The sequence below is a fragment of the Ceratotherium simum genome, chromosome 5, assembly GCF_057802395.1.
Source record: "Ceratotherium simum simum isolate JZ-2026a chromosome 5, ASM5780239v1, whole genome shotgun sequence".
NCBI lineage: Eukaryota > Metazoa > Chordata > Mammalia > Perissodactyla > Rhinocerotidae > Ceratotherium > Ceratotherium simum.
The window spans coordinates 53,067,965-53,086,987 of record NC_141904.1 but is presented as its reverse complement, the minus strand read 5'-3'; the positions used below and the strand labels follow the sequence as shown (position 1 = coordinate 53,086,987).

The 19,023-nt window shown below is 55.0% G+C and overlaps 1 protein-coding gene across 3 annotated transcripts in view; it reads left to right on the top strand.

Moving 5' to 3' along the window:
* POC1A (POC1 centriolar protein A) overlaps positions 1-19,023 on the top strand; it is a 73,067-nt gene that overhangs the window by 9,675 nt on the left and 44,369 nt on the right. For all 3 annotated transcript variants that reach the window (XM_087431126.1, XM_087431128.1, XM_004419781.3), the window contains exons 7-8: positions 6,113-6,246; positions 17,753-17,821. In XM_087431126.1, coding sequence (XP_087287252.1) covers positions 6,113-6,246; positions 17,753-17,821 — 203 coding nt within the window. The remainder of the gene's footprint in view (positions 1-6,112; positions 6,247-17,752; positions 17,822-19,023) is intronic.

The window sequence follows — 19,023 nt, the reverse complement described above, 5'->3', positions numbered from 1 at the left end:
TGGGAAGGGAAGGTGATGAGGCGGAGCAGTGGTTAGGAGTACAGGCTGTTTCCTGTCTGTGAAGGGGATGGTAATAGTGCCTTCCTTACGGAGTTTGTGAGGATTATAATACAGTGCCGGGGATGTGGTTTGTACCACATAAGTCTTGACACTGGAGGAGAGGATCTCTGGGTGACCCTGGGAGAGTCCAGGTCCACCTTTGAGGAGTCGTGAGCCCGGACCTGGTGTTGGAGTTGTGCAGTAGCAGGTACCCACTGGGGAGGGCCTTGAATGCCGTGCTCTGGCCTAGGGCAGCCTCCAAAGAGGCAGCCTGGCTGGAAGTGCTGGGACTGGCACTGTCACTCGGGGAGTGAGGGGATGAGGGGCATCTGAGAGAACAGCAGTGCCAAGAGCCCACTTTAGGAAGCTAGTGTGCCGGTTGGGTGGGCTTTCTGTGCCCAGTGTCTGAGTGAGGGCCGGGCATCAGAGTGGGGCAGTGGTCAGGCCCAGGGGATGGGTTTTGGAGACTGAATAGAGACAAAAGCTGAAGCCGTAGGGTGGAGGGGCCAGCTGGGCGCAGGGATCTGGGACGTGAGAATGGCTGAGGCCACATCCTGGGTCCCTGTGACTGAGGGGCCATGGGAGTAAAAGGTCCATACAGCAGCCAGAGTGAGGGATGGGAGCCCCTTCTCCCAGCATGCAAGGGCTAAGGAGGGCAGAGCCAGGGCAATGAAGGAAAGCGGGGTCTCATGAAGAGGGTGGTCAGGAGGTGGAGTGATGCAGAGTAGTCAGGGAGAGTGGAGTGTGCTGCGAGAGGTCCCTGGGGTTCTTGAGGGAGCAGGCTTGGCAGTGGGTGGGGTGGCTGGTCAATGACTGGCAGGGCTAGGGAGGTGGTAGGTGGACTCAGATGGCATCAGGGGCTGAGTCCTGAAGGGATCTGGGGTACATGAGGCTGACAGGCTCCATGAGAGATTTCAGTCTGTTTTTTCTGCTTTCTTTTCCTCCTGTGACAGAGCCACTCTGAGCCTGCAGTGTCTTATTCCTAAGCCACCCCTAATATGGATCAGAGGTCTGGGGAGCTTGGAGCACCCCATAAACAACTGAGTTCCCTCTGAGCTCCCTGCCCAGTGGTGGCACACGGTGGATATTCACAGGGCAGCAAACTCATCCCACCACCTCTATGCCGATCCTCTGGGGCTCAAGGAGAGCCGGGTGGATCATTGGTTGAGGAGGACACACCCCTCATTCTCTTTGCTGCTGGAGGGACCTGGCCATGTCTGCTTGGGTCTAGTGGCTCCCCTAGAGAGGTCTGTGTCTGAACCCTCTACCTGAGAGACTCGCCCTAGCCCCTTAATGGCAGCTGCTACCTGACCCCCAGAGGTGCAGGAGCATCTGTTTGGAGGCTGAATTCCCAAGAAGGGCTCCCAGCCCTCTGGCAGCAGACTCCTGAGCTGTTTTCTGTCCCTGATCCCTAGGAAATCCAGGGGAAAGTTTTTAAGGACATGGTGACATCCAGTGTCTCCCCTGGTGACTCTGGATGAGCGCCAGGCACTCCTGAGTGGCCTTTGGACGCATGTGGCTGTTGGGCTCTTCTGAGAGAATTAGGTTTATGATACCACAGCGTGTGGCCCGGGAGCCCAGCCTGCCTGTGGCCAGCTGCCCCATGGTCGTACTCCGTGGAGGGCACTTCCTGTCCTGTGTCGGGTTGTTGGAGTCACTTTGGGCTACAGCAGGCGGCTGGCGCCATTTGTCTTAGGCAAGGAGTTTCTTGGCTCTGGCCTATCACTGCGGGAGCAGTTCTGATTTCCCAATTCAGCATGGAGTTGGCGGGGCTGCTGGAGCCCTGGGAGTGCCGGTCCCCACAGAGGTGGGTCAGGCTCCATATGCTGCGAGCCCACATAAGAGTGTTCAAACATCTGAGCAGCAGCCCCCGTCCTGCAACCCATAATGTGCTTTGTGGTTTATAGGCATGTACAGGTCCATTATCTAGTGACAGGCCTTGGTGGTCAGGGCAGGGCTACTCCCTGTTTCACAGATGGGGGGTTTGAGGCTTGCCCACAGCCATGCAGCTATGAAGCTGTGAATCTGGGTCTCCAGCTCAGGGCCTCCAAGTCTGGCGTTCTGTCCACCATCCCACACTGGGTTCCTTATACCATGTTGATTGTAGTCATTTACTTGCCTGAGGCCTGTGAGAGGGTTTGGTCTGGCCCTCTCCAGAAACTCCAGTTAGAGCTCAGAATCCCAGGTTCTCTGTCCACTTTCTTAGCACACCTTTGGACCCCTGCCCTACCCCAGCTATGGTCACAGAGGGTTTTAAAACAGCTATGCAGCCAGCAGGGCAGGGCCTGTATCCCTTGCTTGGCATTTTGAAACTGAAAGGGTTGATCAGGAGGTGGTGCACTGTCCCACCTGATCTGGCCAACTCACTGGCTCTTTCCTGCCATCCCTAAGTGGGCATTTATGCGACATTTGCAAAGAGGAGTGTTTAAAGTGTGATTTGCTGCTGGTATTAGAGCACCTTCATTGTACAGATCCATAGTCCTTTGTAAACCCAAAGCTACGATGTCACTGGTAATGCCAGTTGTGCATCGTGAGAAGCCACCCTGGGTGAAGGGAGCCGAGTTCTTTGTGGTGGGCTGTGGGGGTGGGGCTTGGCCCTGGCGTGGCCTGCCCTAGAAAGGGACGTCCTACTTGTGCACCTGGGGTTTCTCTGGGCCCCATGGCCAGTTTGAAGCCCATCAGGCAGTGAGCCAGGTTTGCTGAGGGCTTCTACATGCAGAGCTGTGTGGGCAGAGTGGATTGTGGGTACCCAGGTCTCTCCTTAGGCCACCTGCTGCCCACAAGCTGTGGCCAGTTCCTGATGGTTGGGAACAGGCTCTGCAACGGCCTCAGTCCCACCCTCCCTGGGCTTCTGGTGACCTGTAGAATCTTGACATTGGTATATCTCTGATTCTGAGTTGGAGTCCCTGCTTTGGGTTAGAGGTAGGGGTGGGGAGATGATAGCCGGGAACCCACAACTATGCCCAAATGGCAGTCTGCCATCAGTTATCAGTGATATCTGCCGTGGAGCCAAGAAGAGTGCCTGCCGCTTTGGGCTGGATGACAAGTGGATTGCTTGTGAACAGCCACTGCTCAGGGCTTTGTGACAGGAGGCTCACCACCTCATGGGGCAGATGAGCCTCTGTGGAAGACTGTCATGCAGGGATGATTCTTATGATGAGGCCTCCCTGGAATGGCTCTTCCACCTCTACAGAGCCAGAGAGGCTGCCTCAGGCTGGCAGGGCCAGTGGGCGAGGCAGGAGAGCAAGTGGGGAAAGGCGCGTAGGTGTCTTGATACATCCCCAAAAGCCTGGAATGGCAGGCTGAGCCCTCTTCTAGTAAATGGTTCCAGATGTTTCTACCCCAGCCAGGAGGCCTTTGATATTCCTGCCATTTACAGTGGAGCAGGGCTTCTGGTGTCTTTCTTCTGGGGGAGATTTTTTTCCCTTGGGTGGGCTTGGTATCCACACTCTGATGTGGTATCCACACTCTGACCTGCCACTCTGGTGGTGCTGGGGAAGCCCTGAGCTCGCCCTCCCTGATCCACCCTCCTGCTCCAGCTGCTCCTCTGCTAGCTTCATCTTAGGTGGGGCAGGGGTGGTGGTCATCCCAGGGCAGGCTGCCAAAGGCTGCAGGAACAAGAGTGGTGCACCTTTCTCTAGGGCTCAGGGAGGCAGATGTGCCAGGAGCAGCATTTGAAGAGGCCCAAGGGGAGACTGGGCCATGCTGAGGTAGATGCAGGAGGGCTGCCTCCCAAGGCTATCCTGCTGTGGGCCTGAGGGGTCAAGGGTGGGTAGGACTCCCCTGGGGGGATCTCATAGTGCCTCTGCCCCCCTCCCACCACACTTCATTGCTGGTGTGAACTAGCATACTGGTGACCATAGCCGGTCCCTCAGGAGTGCAGGGCACTGGCTCTCAGCCTACAGACACAACCTGAAGTGCCTGCAGGACTGTGCCGAGCTAGACCTGATCTTCTGCCTCCCTGAACGTGCCACACTCTTTTGAGGGGAGGGAAGGATTCACTTTTTATCATTCACTCAGTTGTATAATCATAATGACCATATTCTGAAGGTTAAAAAAAAATTCTGTACGTATGCAGAGTAAAAATTAGAAGTCCCCTATTCCTGTCCTCCGCAGAGTTAACCCCTGCTTTCTCTCTGGAGCTTCTGTCTGCAGCCCTCCTCTGGGGCTGCACACGTGGGTGCGCCCCTCCATGCCTGGGTGGCGATGGTCAGTCACACTCTGTGCGTTACTAATGTTCTTTCTGCTACCGCTTGTGGCTGGCGCCTGTTCAATTCCTGCTGGGGCCGGCTACAGCTGTATTCCTCTGCTCTCGGCGCCCCCAATTTGGTAAACATTGAGGGTGCTGGTCCCCCTTCTCCATGGCCTCGAGGGTGGGGAGTGTGCTGGGCTGTAGGGGGTCTGTACTCTGCCTCTAGGAGCTGGCTGTGGCAACCCCGTCAGCCTCTCTGCAGGCCATCTCTTGGAGTTCTTGGTGCTTAGAGAGTGTTCAGATATAAATATCCTGTTACATAAAGCCATGGCTGTCTCCCCTAAGTGTGCTTGGGAACATGTATCCACACTACCTAGGCACATCAGCACATCAGCTGGACTGGTGTGTGATGGGCTCCGTGGACCCCCATAGGCTCTGCTGAGGACCGTTTTGTGGTGAGAGTGTTTACTGGTCCAGAAATGGTTCCTGCAGCCTCACAGGGCCGGAATGAGGGGTTGGTTCTAGAATTTGCCTTTACGTCTGTGGCAGTTCTGACTTGGTGGGGTCATGGTTATCTTAGCCCCACTGGTTTCCCTCACCAGGACTGTGGTTATGAGTACGAAGGCACCGGGGTCTTCCTTGGCAGCTACTCTAAGAAGCTGTGATGTAGCTGGTCAACACATTGCTATCCCCATGTGGCCTGCCTGGATCCAACTCACTTGCTCACCAACCGCTTTCTGAGTCCCACTCAGTGTTGGGCTCTGAGCGGGGAGCCAAGGACCTAGCACGGCCCCTACCTGATGGAGCATGTGGTCTCATGGAGGACCCAGCCATGAATCAGATAGCTGCACCAAAATATAAAGCCCCTGCTGTGAAGAGTCCACTGACCGGAGACTCATGGTGCTTCAGGAGGACAAATCAAGGAGGTGGCCCCGATGGGGAGGTCGGGGGGGGCTTCCCTGAGGAGGTGACTCTGAGCAGTGAGCTTCAAGGCTAGGGAAGAGGTGGGCAAGTGTCTCCCAGGCCCACAGGGAACAAAGGGTGGAAAGGTCCCACAGCTGGGGAGCCGACAGGTGGCTGGATCTTGGAGAGCGAGGGACACCAAGGTGGATAGTGGGGCTTGGGCTGGGGCAGTGGGGAAAAGAGAGTCATGGGTGGGGTTGAGCTGTTGAGTGGGTAAAATGGTAGGACCTGGAGTTGCATGGGACACCAGGGGCGGCGGAAACGGACATCCCAGAGCTCACTCTGTACAGAGGCCTTACAGGCTTAGCATCCCCACAAGCCCCCCTAACATGTGGGGGCTGTGATGCAGAAGGAGGAACAGGCTCAGAGTGTCAGGGTGCTTGCTCAAGGTCACACAGTGGGCCAGTGGGGAGGCCGGGATTGGAACCCAGGCCTGACTGGCTCCTGCGAGTGTGTCTTAGCCGTCTACTCACCTGCCCTCACACATGTCCTCTCCCGTAGAACTGGGGCATCGTCCTGACATTTCAAGGGTTTAATTTTCCACTCAGTTTCCCTAAAGTAGCAGTAGGTAAGGCAGATTGAGCATTACATTTGAGCCCTCTGCCCTGCTCCAGTTCGACTACTTGGTGTGGTGGGAGAGGTGGAGGAATCGCTTGATCCCTCTGGCCTTGCTACATGGCTCCTGCCTGTCCTGCGTCTCCTGCTGCCTGCCCTCAGCTCTGGATGAGTCTCTTCCTGTCTGTTGATCATGCTGCTCTCCTGGGAAATCCTTGAGGGGTTCCTCTCAGCCCCTCTGAGTGATGGCCGCCCCAGCCCAGCCTTGTGCCGAGCCTCAGTTGTCCCCGATTACCCATCTTGAGGCTTCCACTGTGCTCCCTGGGCCTCCCAGCCAGCACCTGACTGATGTCCTTCCCCCAGTGCACAGCGCGGCGGTGAACGCCCTCTCCTTCCACCCGTCGGGAAACTACCTGGTCACGGCCTCCAGCGACTCGACCCTGAAGATCCTGGACCTCATGGAGGGCCGGCTGCTCTACACGCTCCATGGGCATCAGGTGAGGGTGTTGGCTTGGCATGGCGTGGGGCAGAGTCACTGCCTCGAGGCCTGTGCAAGGCTGGGTTTGTCTGAGGTGGCCCTTCCCTTGGAGCCCACTGGGGGTGGTTTCTGTGGTCCCCTCATAGCCTGGGCAGTGGAGTGAGATGCAGAAACAGGTTTGCCACCTGCAAGACCTGTGATCTCTGGCAGAAGTGCTGGGCCTGGGCCGGCCCCATGGCTTAGCGGTTAAGTGCGCGTGCTCCGCTACTGGCGGCCTGGGTTCGGATCCCGGGCGCACACCGACACACCGCTTCTCTGGCCATGCTGAGGCTGCATCCCACATACAGCAACTAGAAGGATGTGCAGCTATGACATACGACTATCTACTGGGACCTTGGCGGGGGGGGAAGAGGAGGATTGGCAATGGATGTTAGCTCAGAGCCGGTCTTCCTCAGCAAAAAAAAAAAAAAAAAAAGAGGAGGATTAGCGTGGATGTTAGCTCAGGGCTGATCTTCCTCACACACACACAAAAAAAGGAGTGCTGGGCCTGGTACTGCACTGAGAAGGGAGTAGAGGAGTTAAATTGAGTGTGGGCGGGAAGTGAGGAGGCATCTAAACATGGTTGGCAAGCTTCCCCCAGGGGTTTGAGTGGAATCTGTCCCCTAATAACCCCAGGCATTCCTTGGTCCAGCAATTGAGTAGATCCCTGGAACCCAAGCCCTGATTGCCATTGGGGTATCCTGGGGTTCTGCAGACATTGAAGCCTTTGGAGACAGAGGCAACAGGTGTCTCACAGAGGCAGGTGCGAAGGAGGGAAGTCTTCCTGCGTGTTTGTTTGGGAATTCCTGGAATTCTATCAAGGGAGCAGAGGCCTTCTCTCTGAGCATCTTTCACCAACGCATCTGGTACCCTGGACTCCTTGGGTGGGCAGTGGTGAGGAGGGCTACTTGCGCCTCTCCCTAGCAGCTGGCCGGGTGCGGGCCTCTCATATCCCACCAGAAGGTTGTGGCTGAGCTGTTTCCCGCTGAGCAGAGTGGTCATCAGAATGTCTCCTATTGGGACATAGTCACCACACCCAAGTGGGGCAGGCGCGGCAGAGACCAGAGCTTTTCAGTTCGTCCCCTTCTCCACGTGTGAGCAGGAGGCAGGCAGGATGGAGAGTGGGGATGAGCCTTCAGGGCTGAAGGTGGCCCTGGGGTGTTCACATATCTTGGGTTGGAAACTAGGTATCTAGCTCGAGGCTGTCTAGCTCGGGCTCTCTGGATCCCACTGTCATCTCAGTCGGGGCACATGGGGGCCATTGGCCATGGCTTGAGGTGAGGGCATGGGCCTTTTCTTCTGCTTCCTTGGGACCTGGAGGCCACTTGCTGCCCTCAGCTCATGGTGACCCCTTGTCCTCCCTGTCAGAGACACATCTGGTGTACAAGACCAGCAGGCCTGTTCTCCCAGGCCAGCACATCTGGGTGTAATGTACGGCACTGGGCTGGGGTGACTGCTGCTCCTGTTGTAAGCTTGTTAGGAAGCCACCTTTGTTAGCTCTTTGGCAAGTCAATTATTTAGATTCACGTGTAACCAGTTTTGAATCTTATAACCAGGAGGGCATTTAAAAACCACGTGAATACTGTTGCCTCTCCTGCTCCCCACAAAAAGAAAGAAAAGGCAGTACACAGAAACACCATGTGACAGATGCATACCAAGTGATCACCCAGGGCTTTTTCTTTTTTTCTGAGTGTTCTTTAAGCAGCTGACTCACCTCTTAGCCTGAGAACCCTTGAACACGGTGTCTGAAATGCCAGCCCTGTGTTTGGGCGCAGCTTCCAGCACAGAAATGAACCCTGGTGATATTGTTCTTCTGGAAAAGTGAAATGGGCCAAGTGGAACCACATGGTTGCTTGTCTGCTGTTGAACCTGGACACGTGGGATCTAGGCTGAGGGACAGCTGGTGGTTTGGGGGTATGGAGAATGGGAAATGGCTCCACGGAATCATTTCTTCCTCAAGGCACCAAGCTTACAGTGCCCAGAGGAAAAGAGAAGAAGGAGAAGTGAGCTGTCTTTGTTTTGCCATCTGTTTGTTCATCATCTGCTCACTGGGCTGGGCATCAGGGGTATGAAATGGATGTCATGGTCCCATCCCCTGGGGCTCACAGCCTGGAAAGCGGGGGCCTCCCTAGGGAGGTCAATAGAGCCGAGATGGCATGAGATGAGTTAGGAGACCAGGAGAGGCAGGCTGAGTCTATACGGTACTTGGAGGGTTGGGTGAAGGTGGATTGGTTTCTCCCCCAGGGTGCAGCTCAGGTAAAGTGGGAATTGGAGTGAGAGGCTCAAATTTGTTTCTCTTCCCAACCCTAGAAAGTTCCTGTCAAATACAGAAACTTAAGATTGGTGTGCCAGGGGTCTTAGGGGCTCTTCCTCCTGGGGTACCCATGACACTGGCGCCATTGTGGGCTGCCAGGGGATGGGAACCCCGGGGCCTGGCTTGCTCAGGGTTTTGCAGACTGATTCAGGGAGGAAGGAGCTAGCCAGGATTGCCCTGACTCTGCTCCATCCCTGCGCTTGCTTTAGCTCCTCCTCTTCCTAGAGAGCTGATTCTTTCCCACCCTCCACCTCCTCCTCCTCCTCTTCCTCAAGACCTGTGGTGAGACCACCATGCACTCCCGATGGTGATGGCAGCTTGGTGCTGAGTTCTGCAGCTGGCCACGTGGGCAGATCTGGCCTGCTTCCTTTGCCCCTCTGCCTCGAGAAGACTTTTGGGCTGCTTTCTGATGAAGTGGAAGCAGCACTGTGATTGAAGAGTCTGGTCTCAGGGCTGAGGTCAGGGTGCGAGTGCGTGGGTGTGTGGGGCAGGGCTGCCCAAGGAGAGCCTATTTGCCCTGAGCAAAGCCTTGCTCACCCTTTGTGCCCCAGGGTCTGCCAGGGTTTGCTGTGGCTCCTTGTTGGGCCTGGCTCTGCCCCTGGGTTTGGGGCAATTCAAAGTCTGCTAATGATACCTTTCTAAGGGAGGATAATGTGGCTGAACAGCCTTAATTTGGGCGGTTGGTTAAAAATGGAGCCTGCTAGCTGGAGCTACCTAGGGCTTGTGGAGATCTGTGGCCAGGAGCAGGGGCTGCTTTGCTCAGCCCCAAGGGGAGAAATCTGTGGAGGCTGGGCCTGTTTTGTCACCTGGGAGCCAGTGTGCTCCAAGGATGTTCCTGACTTGTGAGATGCTGTCAGGTCGGAGTGGCTCAGCTCTGGGAAGAAGTTGCCACTCGTGTTGACCTCTTTGGGGCATGTATTGCCTTTGCTGATTCCCAGGGAGAGGGCCTGGCAGGGGAGTTGCATCACAGGGCTGCTGAGGAGTGGGCTGAAGCTCTGCCCCAGCGCACTGTGAGGGTGTACAGCCCTCTTAGACTTCCCACTCGTGAAGTCCGTTCCCTCCTTCCAGGAGGATACACACCTGGGCTCCTGGGTGACTTGAGCTTCCGCATTCTGTTCCAGGAGGTGGCTAAGTGCCTCGTCAAGCACAGCTGCCACCAGCCACTTCCTGAAGTGTGTGGCTGAGAGGCCCCAGGGCTTCTGTGTGGGTCCCGTGTGCCCAGGGGTTCTGTACCACAGGTGGGAATGGCAGATATGAAAGCACTTTTGAGTCCAGGTGGGGAAACTGAGGTCCAGAGAGTGGTTTGGACTTGTAGGGGTCTCAGGCAGCTTAGGGTGGCAGAGCCGGGACGAGTATCCAAGTCTCTGCAGTCTCCACCACACTCATGTACGTCTTTTAGAAGTTGAGTCGTGATTACACGCTTGTTTTTAGGTCACTGGTCTGCGTAGGAGGCCTGCAGGCCTTGTGGCTGCTTGTATCCTAGCCTTACTGCCATATGACCCCATTCTGGTCCAACAGGAGGGAACCCCATGAAACTTTGGTTTGGACTTGGAGGGCTTCCTGTGACAGTCCCCAGGCATAGCCCTGAGAGAGCTGTGAGAGGGAGGGCTATTGAGTTTTTCTGCCAAATAGAGCAACAACACCCTCGTGCTTCCAGTTTCATACCTGTGAGAAGGGACAGTGCAGGCTGGGGGTCAGGCCAGCTGAGAGAAGCCAGCCAAAGGGAGCTGGTGCTGGGGTGAGACAGACCTTGACCAGGAGGGGGGCTCTGTGTGTGCGAGGGAAGTGTCCCCATGTCCTGTGTGAGGGCAGGGCCTGAGTGAGCCCCTCTGGGAGCACAGGGAGGGAGGGTCAGCTGAGGTAGTGCTGTTGGGCTGGTGCTCTCTTGTCTAGGTTGAGGCCAGAAGTCTCCTGATATGCCATTCAATTTCTCATAATGTCACAGGGGTACCAGGATGGAGGCACTTGCTGAGTGCCAAGCTAAAATCAGGATCACCCAGTGCAGCCTGGGTCTCCTGGGCTGGGCACACGTGCTGGCATTGGGGGCAGCTCATCAGCCCAGGAGTCTGACCATGCTGGCAGTTTGATTGTTCTCTGGCACACGATTGGCACACTTCCCATCAGCCCATGTGAGGCTGGCTCACTTTGTGAGGCTGGGGGTGCGTATCAGTTACAAGTTTATTGTGAGCCTGAAGGATTCTGGTGCTTCTCTCCTCAAGTCCTAGCTTTGGGACTCTGAGCTACAAAGGGCCATTCAGGGGGTGTGGCTGGGGACTGAGAGAGGCTCCTGCCCCGTGGGAGCTCGATGCCACCTGTGCTGTACTGCAGGAATGGCTTATTGGCTGCAGCTGGGGCCTATGTAACTCTTCAGAGGCTTCCACAGGGTGAGTGTCACTGAATGATTTGGGTGGTGGGCCAGAGAGCTAGGCAGGCCCTTTGCTGGCTCCAGCCTGCATGGGCTCTGGCCCCTAAACAGCCCTGCTGCTCCAGCTGTGCGAGGGCTCAGTGATGACGAGGCAGCAGGTGGTGGCAGGTTTCCAAATGCAACCCAAGCAGACACTGACACCTTTGCCAGGGCAGAGGGGTTGGGACAGGCTGGGGTCTTTTGGGGCTGAGAGGTAGGGTACCCCCCTACCTCCAGCCAGATCTGCCCACCTAGGTGGCAAGTGGACAGAGAAGGGAGGCGCTGCCAACCTGGATATGGCACATTGCCTTCCTTCCTCCGCCTTCGCCCCTGGGAACACGGGTAATTTCTCTCTCAGGGCTTGGGAGCCCTGCAGCAGTCACCTTTGCCAGCTTCTTTGACTGAAGCCAAGTGCAGGGATGCATTCAGTTGGGGAGGGGTCACACAGCCTTGTCTGGTGGGTGACGATGCCCAGCTTTCTAAGGAAACAGCCCCAATATTTCTAGGAACAAATAGCTTTTACCCACCCGTTTCTAGTTTGGAAAAACCATGGGCATTCTCCCATCTTGTTCAGCTGAAAAAGCCTGAGCTATGGGAGGCTGCAGACAGGAGGAAATGGCTTGGGCATTGGGGTCAGACCATTCCAGCTTTGCCTCTTACTCTGTAACACTGGGCAAGACCTTGACTTTGCTGAACCTTTCCTCATCTGCAAGAATGACTCCCCTATCTGCCTCGTAATAGGAGAGGATGTGTCTGCATTGCCCGGTACCAGACATAATAGGTCCTCACAGATGTTAGTCCCTTACACTTCAGCTCTTGGAAAGTGATCCCATACTGTTCTAGGTGAGAGCTCTTTAAAAGGCCATTTAAGTTTCTGTTATGGGCATGGTGCTGGCGCCATGGGTGGGCAGGCAGTGTTTGTTAGGAAAATGAGTCAGTGGTAGCGGTCTCTGATGACTTGGCCCCTGTTGATGGGCACAGGGCCTTAGCAATGAGTCCCTCCCTCTCTGGGGTGGATATTGCTCATTTCCCCTCCTCTCACTCACCCACGGAGTCTCTCCAGGGTTCATGTGGCTTTTTGTTTAGATTGTTCTCATCCCCTCCAGAACATCCTCTTGCTTTGACTTCTCTTTTATCACACAGCTCCTGAAAACTGTCCCCTGGTTGGTGGGCTATGGTGACTACCCCGACCCAAACTCGCTTGTCCGCACCGGCTGCCCTGTGGGTTTGCCCTGCCAGTGCCTTGGTCTGCCGGTCTGTTTGCTGTGCCCTTTAGTCCCGCCCATCAGGTCATTTTTCCCAGGCCTGACTCCCGGAGGACAGGCCAGGTATCTCATGGCACTGGGCTGGCTTGGGTGCCAGTGCCCTCTTTGAGGCTCTGGGAAGTCTTGCTCTGGGGATCTGCCATGGCCGTGACAGTTAAGTGGGAAGGAGGGGAGTCCCTTCTTCTTGCTGGATCCAATACAGACTTAGGGGTATCAGGGCTGCACAGGAGCCTCCTCATCCCATCTCACCCCTCACTTTCCAGCAGAGAAGACTGGCAGGAGAGGGAAGGGCTTCCCCACCAACTACAGCTGTTACTTGAAGCCTTGTGCCCTGAGCAAGGCCCTCATAACTCTGTGTGGCAAGTGTGGGGGCAATGTGCTAGAAATACAGATTTATTTTTCTGTATTTTCTGAAACATAATCTCAAGCCATGCTCATTTGGTTTAAGTCCCCAGAGCTATTTGGGAGAGGATGGTGGGCGGGATGTAGGTGGGGAGTTATATCTGGTGTTTGTGGCTGTGCAGTTGGTGTTCGTGTCGCTGTGGAGTGACTGAACTGCACACAGACTGAGGGGCACATGGTTCCATATGCCCCAGCTGGCGCCCCCGGTGAGCAGCCTCGCCAAGGGCCCATAACTCTGAAGTGGGGCTGCTGTCTGCATGAGGGGCTCTGCTCAGAGGCTTAGTTGTTGTGAAATCACAGACTCAGAGTACAGGATCCCCCAATGTTACTGGGAGCTTGTGCCATACCAGGGCCTAGGCTGGGGAAGTGGCAACAAGGGGGGCTCACCCCCGAAGAGAGGCAGCAGTGTGACAGAGTGTCCTGGGGCACGTGGCTGCCCCTCATGCTGCTCCAGGCGGAAGGAAGCTCTCGGAATGTGCCTCTCTTCCCTGTGTCTTCCAGTACTCTGCGGCTTTTGTGTAGTCATTTCATTTTGGAGAATTACTTCAATGCTTGGGAGTCTCATACCTGGCTTGGATGGTTGGGCACCTCCTGGGAGTTGTGAAGGGACATCAGGAGGGAGAACAGCTCATTTACTGCACCCTAAGTAACCAAGAAGTCAGCCTGGCCCTCTGTCTCCTGCCAGCAGCTGGGGGTTGAAGACTGGGAGTGGGTGTCCTTGGCCAAGGTTAAGAGAGAACCTTGGCTTTCATGGGCAGCAGTTTCTCCCAGATGCCGCTCCTTGTCCATGGGGCCACCAGTTGAACACAAGAGCCAGCCCATAGCAGATGCTGGTAGGCCAGGGCAGATGCCTTCCTGGTGGGGGTTTGTAGAAAAAGTGGGCCAGTAGGCTGGGTTGCAGTTTCCCTGCCTGAGCACGGGGGTCGGAGACCATCACCCATGCCAGAGGCCTCTTGGGCCTCCTTGGTCTAGGTGTTTCTGTTTGTTGGCCACTTTTCTTTTACCTCTGACTTGGGGCATGTGGTGTGACAATCCTTTTTGTTCACTGGCAGTCACAAAAAGCATTTCAAACCCCTTGTGATGTGGTCGTTGATAGGGTACCTGGTTGGACCTTTGCTAGTGTAGCTTTTGTGGGCACAGTGGTCAAAGTTCAGGTGTTCAGGTGCCTCAGTGAGTCAGGTGGGAGGCAGTGAGGAGAGCGGCGAGGTTGGACAGGCTGCAGGGGGCTACAGAGTGCTACCCAGAGAGCTACCAGGAGCTGTGGGATCTCAACACCGTGGGCTCCTTTGTTTTGCCTTTTTTTTTTTTTTAACTTTCTCCATTGATGCTTTGCCCTTTGAGAGTGAAGCAACCAGGCAGTATGGGTCCCTTGGGTGTAGAAGTTGGCAAAGGAGAGGCGGCATGTGGTGAAATGGCTGGGTGTGGGTCCAGCCCAGCTCAAGGGCCAAGTGTAGCTGGGTCAGGAGGGAGAGTGGAGTGGGAGGTTAGGCTGCGTCCAGTGCTCGTGATAATTAGGCAGGATCATCTCACAAAAGATGCTGGCTAGATTTGGAGAGGGAAGGAAGACCTGGTTGAGCCCATGGGGCATCCTTGCCAGAGGATCTGGCCTGGAGCCAGGTTAAGACAAAGGCCTCAGGCAGGTGGGCACCTCCGTTGATCAAGGGCAGGTCAGTGGGGTCGGCCCAGTGGTGCAGCGGTTAAGTGCGTGTGCTCCACTTCGGCGACCCAGGGTTTGCAGGTTCAGGTCTTGGGTGCACACTGATACACTGCTTGTCAAGCCATGCTGTGGCAGCGTCCCATATAAAGTGGAGGAAAATGGGCATGGATGTTAGCCCAAGGCCAATCCTCCTCAGCAAAAAGAGGAGGATTGGCATGGGATGTTAGCTCAGGGCTGATCTTCCTCACAAAAAAAAAAAAAAGGCAAGTCGGACTCCACACTGCTGAAGGCCCAGCCAAAAATTGTTGCTCAGAGTCACACTCAGGAGTCACTGCAGAGACCCTAGGCCTTGCCTGCGGGAAGAAACAACTTGGCAACATCCCTGCGCTGAGCCAGTGAACATAAGCATCAAGAGTGACTAATTAAGTAAAAGGAGTAAGCCACCGTGAAGGCAGAACAGTCTCAAAGAACATGTATCACCGCTGATCACTGTCAGTGATAGAGAGAGACTCCCCCCAAGGCCTCATGGTGTAGAAACTTTAGAATGCGCTCCTAAATAACTGCTGGGCTGAAGAGAAAAATCACGGTGGAAACTAACCATTTAGAAGTGAACGACCGTGAAAATATTGCATATTGGAAACTTCTGGGATCTATCTAAGGTGGTAATCAGAGGCAAATTTGTAGCCTTAAATGAATTTATTTAAAAGCAAGAAAGATTGAAAATAACTAAATGAAGAACTCAGTGCAGGAGGCTACGAGAACACGGAGAGGGAGAAGACCTTTTCACGCTCACAGTGTTTGAGGAACGTGAGTTGTCCAGTGGGGCTGCTGCACTGCTGAGGGCAGAAGGCAGAGCTGGCGAGGTCGGTGGGGGCCTGGGTTGTCTGGGGCCCTGAAGGCTGACCAAGGGGTTGGAACGGTGATTGGCAGCAGTAGAGAGCCCGTCTGGGTTCCAGTCTGTGTTGGCTTTGGCTCACAGTGCAGCCAGGGCCAGCTGTTCTTGGGCTGTGCTCTGAGTGCCCTGGGCTGCTTGCATGATCCCCAGACAGATGGGCAGAAGCCTTTATGGAAGGCTGCCCTTTCCAGGAACCCCGAGGTACCTGGTGCGGGAGCTGAGCAGTCCTCTTGGTCCACGGGCACTGTTAGGAGGGCTGGGGGCCTCATCCCTCGAGATTTCCCTCCCAGCCTGCTTGCTGCTCCCGCCATCCCTGGAGTTTCCTGGGACTTGGACTCTAGGGAAAGCTGTCCCGATTCTTGCCTGGAGGGCTCCCAGCACCTGCTCTCTGGCCCTGATCCTCCTGCTGAGCCATGGGCTGCTTGGCCTCCAGCATCTTGTCTCCACTTTGGCATCTGGTGGTTGATTGACGACAGGGAAGGAGACTGACCCACAAATATTTGTTTGGTTCCTTAGTTGTTGTGACTTCTTGGAAACCTGCCATTCCTCAATGAGCCAGATCTGGGCAGGCAAAGAGCCCGGCTTTTTTGACACTCCATGTACTGGTTTTCTTCCCTTTTCTCTCTTCCCTCTTTGTTTTTCCTCAAAATGAACATAGTTTTGTTTTGTTTTTATAGTAATGTAGCAATGCCATATACTCATTATTAAAAAGTTCAAAATATGAGAAATTATAAAAATTTCCAAGGATCAAGTGAAAGTCACCTGAAATTGCACCCCACTCCCATAAGTCCTGTTAACCTTGTTAACACTTGGTGACTGTCCACCTGGAAGAGTATTTGAGTGATGCCCCACCTGCCCTGGTCCTACACTTGGGTCCTGTGCACACAGCCCATGATGCCTTTGCACCTGGCATTTTATACTTACTGATGTAAGTGGACATTGTTCCCCATCAGTAGGAATGGACCTCCTTTGCCTGTTGGATGGCCGCACAGGACTCCCTGTGATTCCTAGCCCCTTGGAGCCCCACCTGTGAGAGAAGGCAGTGAGAGGCTTTGTCTCTGACCTCTCAGGCCTTGTTCTCCCCTCTTAGACATGTCACCCTTGGGAAGGGTAAACGTACAAACCATTCTCTGAGGATGAAGTGGGTTACTGCAGGTGAAGTGCTCCAAGCCAGCCTGAATGCTCAGTGTTAGCTGGCCTTGTACTTACTTTCTTCTTCATCCCCGCCCATTGTGGGCATCTCAGAGATGAGGAACCATGGGTAGATTCCAGAAGCACGAGTTGACATGTTCCCTCCTGCCCAGTGTGCCTAGGTAGGACCAGGGGGCAGCTCTCAACCTGTCTGTCTTTTCTGGCTGGGGAGAAGCTGGCCTTGCTCCATGACCTCGAGTCTCGTTTCCAGCCCACAACTTGTCTGGTCTTTTTTGGCATCTAGTGGAAGGTGCTTCCTAGTGTTCCTCTTGTCCCTGGTTCCACCACTTAGATCAGCCCCTGAGGCACTTCATATGGGCACTTGGGGGTTCTTCTGCTCCTTGTGCTGGTCTGGAGGAACTGAGGTGGCCTTTGTGACGGTGGCTGTGTTGTCGTTATCCAGGAGAGAACCTCTTTCATCTGGTTTTGCTTGGGAAATGCCAGGTACTGCTAGACTAAAGGTTTGGCTCGGAAGAAGAGATGGTTCATGGTGTCGTGCTGAACAGATTCTTGCTCTGTGCATCTTTCTGCGGTGGATTCCAGGCATGTGGGGAAGAGCCTTCCCTCTTTACTGGGAGATCATACCTTCCCCCCCGGCCCAAGCCTGAATGTGCTCACTGGCCCTCAGAGCGCTGCCTGGCACAGGCCTGGCCTCACCCTTTGGTTGGTCATGCGGACCTTCAGCACGTGGGAAGCCAGAGCAGGTACATCTCCTCCCGAGGTCCGAATATGGAAAGTGACATGCACGTTAGAGGAACACATCCTGTTGCTCCTCTGCCCAGGCACCTTCCGTAACCCCCTCCCTAGCCTCCTTCTTGCCCTGGTTCTGGCCTCTTTTGTCACCTGGGCTCCCCGACTGTGCCCTGCCTCATTGGCTCATTGGCTCATTAGCTCCTCCTTGGGGCTCCATACTTCTCTGGTCAGTTGCAGGGTGGTGTTGGGGAGGAGCATGGCCTGGGGCAGGGGGACTGGGTTCTGGTCCCAGTGCTAGGTCTGGGATAAGTCAGTGCACCTCTTTGACCTCTGGCTTCTCCTTGGGAAGTGGGGACAGTGATGCCAGCCCGGCAGGGCTGCCAGCATGGACTGTCCTGCTCATTCCTCTCTGCCCACTTGTGGCCTCATGGCCTGGCCTTTGTCCTATCAGTGGTGCTTGGGAACAGATGTCTCAGCAGTGGTGCTCGCATCTGGGCACCCGCAGGTTCCTCGGCCAAAGGCTGGGGAGGAGCATGGGCTGAATGAGGCCCTCAGCCCTTTTCCCTCCTGCTGCCACTTTCATTCAGGAGCTTCTGGTTTTCTTCCTGTGCATTTAGAATCTGGAGTGACCTTTGGTGTTTGTTCTTTTCTGTTTGTTCTCTTAGGGTCAAGCCACCACTGTTGCCTTTTCAAGAACAGGGGAGTATTTTGCTTCTGGAGGTTCTGATGAACAAGTAAGTAAAGAATGGTCTGGGGAATCTCTGCTGATACTGATGAGAACAGAACAGGAGGCCAAGGCGTCTTAGGGGTGGGCTGGGTTTTGTCAGCTTCCTTGGTGGCTTTCAGTGACCTCGAAGCCTGGAGCTTGGGGTGAGGTGCTCAGACCCTTGCCTCTCTAGCACAATCTCCTGCAGGAGCTGACCCTGTGGCATCATCTCAAAGCCCTCACTGCTTAAACCAGCGTGGGTTGGAAGGAGTCTGGGCTGTCGTTGCCATGAGAAGGTTAAAACAAAGCTTTTCAGTAACTTCTTTTTCCTGATTGTAAATGAATAATTAGGTAACAGTTATTAGATACTTACTGCAGCTTGGTAATGTGGGCAACATGGCAAGAGCTTTGTACCTTGTTTAATCCTGCCAGCAGTCATGTGGGGCAGCCCTCTCGTCACTTCGTTCTGTAGATGAGGACGCTGAGGCTCAGTGGATGGCAGAGCTGGTGGCTGCCTCGGAGCCTGCACTCGGCGTCTGGCACCCTTTGCTCCCTGGCCTTCTTTGTTATGCTGTTTGAAGGGTCGGCATTTTCACACTCCCTGGCTGCAGGGAGAGGACGTGTGTGAAGAGGTCCTGTCCTACCTTGTCACCCTTTGCACTGAGGCTTTCCACCTGTTAGCTCTGGTGCCCCCTGCTCAGACTGCTAAGCACCGACGACCTGTCTCCTGGGAGGCACCCTGCCCCTGGGTCTAACCCAGAGCCTGGCACCTGGGAGGCTTCAGGGGCATTGAAGAGTCCACCTTTCGGAAATCTTTCTCCAGATTCCCGTGCAGCACTGCTTGTCCAGAGAACTGCACTCACCTCACGCAGGGTGGAAGGAGTGGCTGTTCTGAGCCACTGTTGACCTGGTGGGTTGTCCAGAATGTTCAGACCATTGATACTGGCCTCACAGCTCTGACTGTTCAGCACAGGAAAGTCCTTCTGGCCTCTCAGTGAGCCCCAGCCCCAGCCAAATGTAGTGATTTTGGTTGAGTCTCTGCCAGTGAAGCAGAGGGTGGTTAGAGGCTCTTTTCGCACAGTCTGGATAAGAGACGGCAGGCGTCTTCCCACACCAGCACCAGTTCCTGTGCTAACTGGATGAGGAAGAAGGAAAACCAAGGGGGCCCCTGAGCTGTCCCTGGGCATGGAGGCCTAGCTCATTGCTTAGAAGACTATGGAAACTAGTATA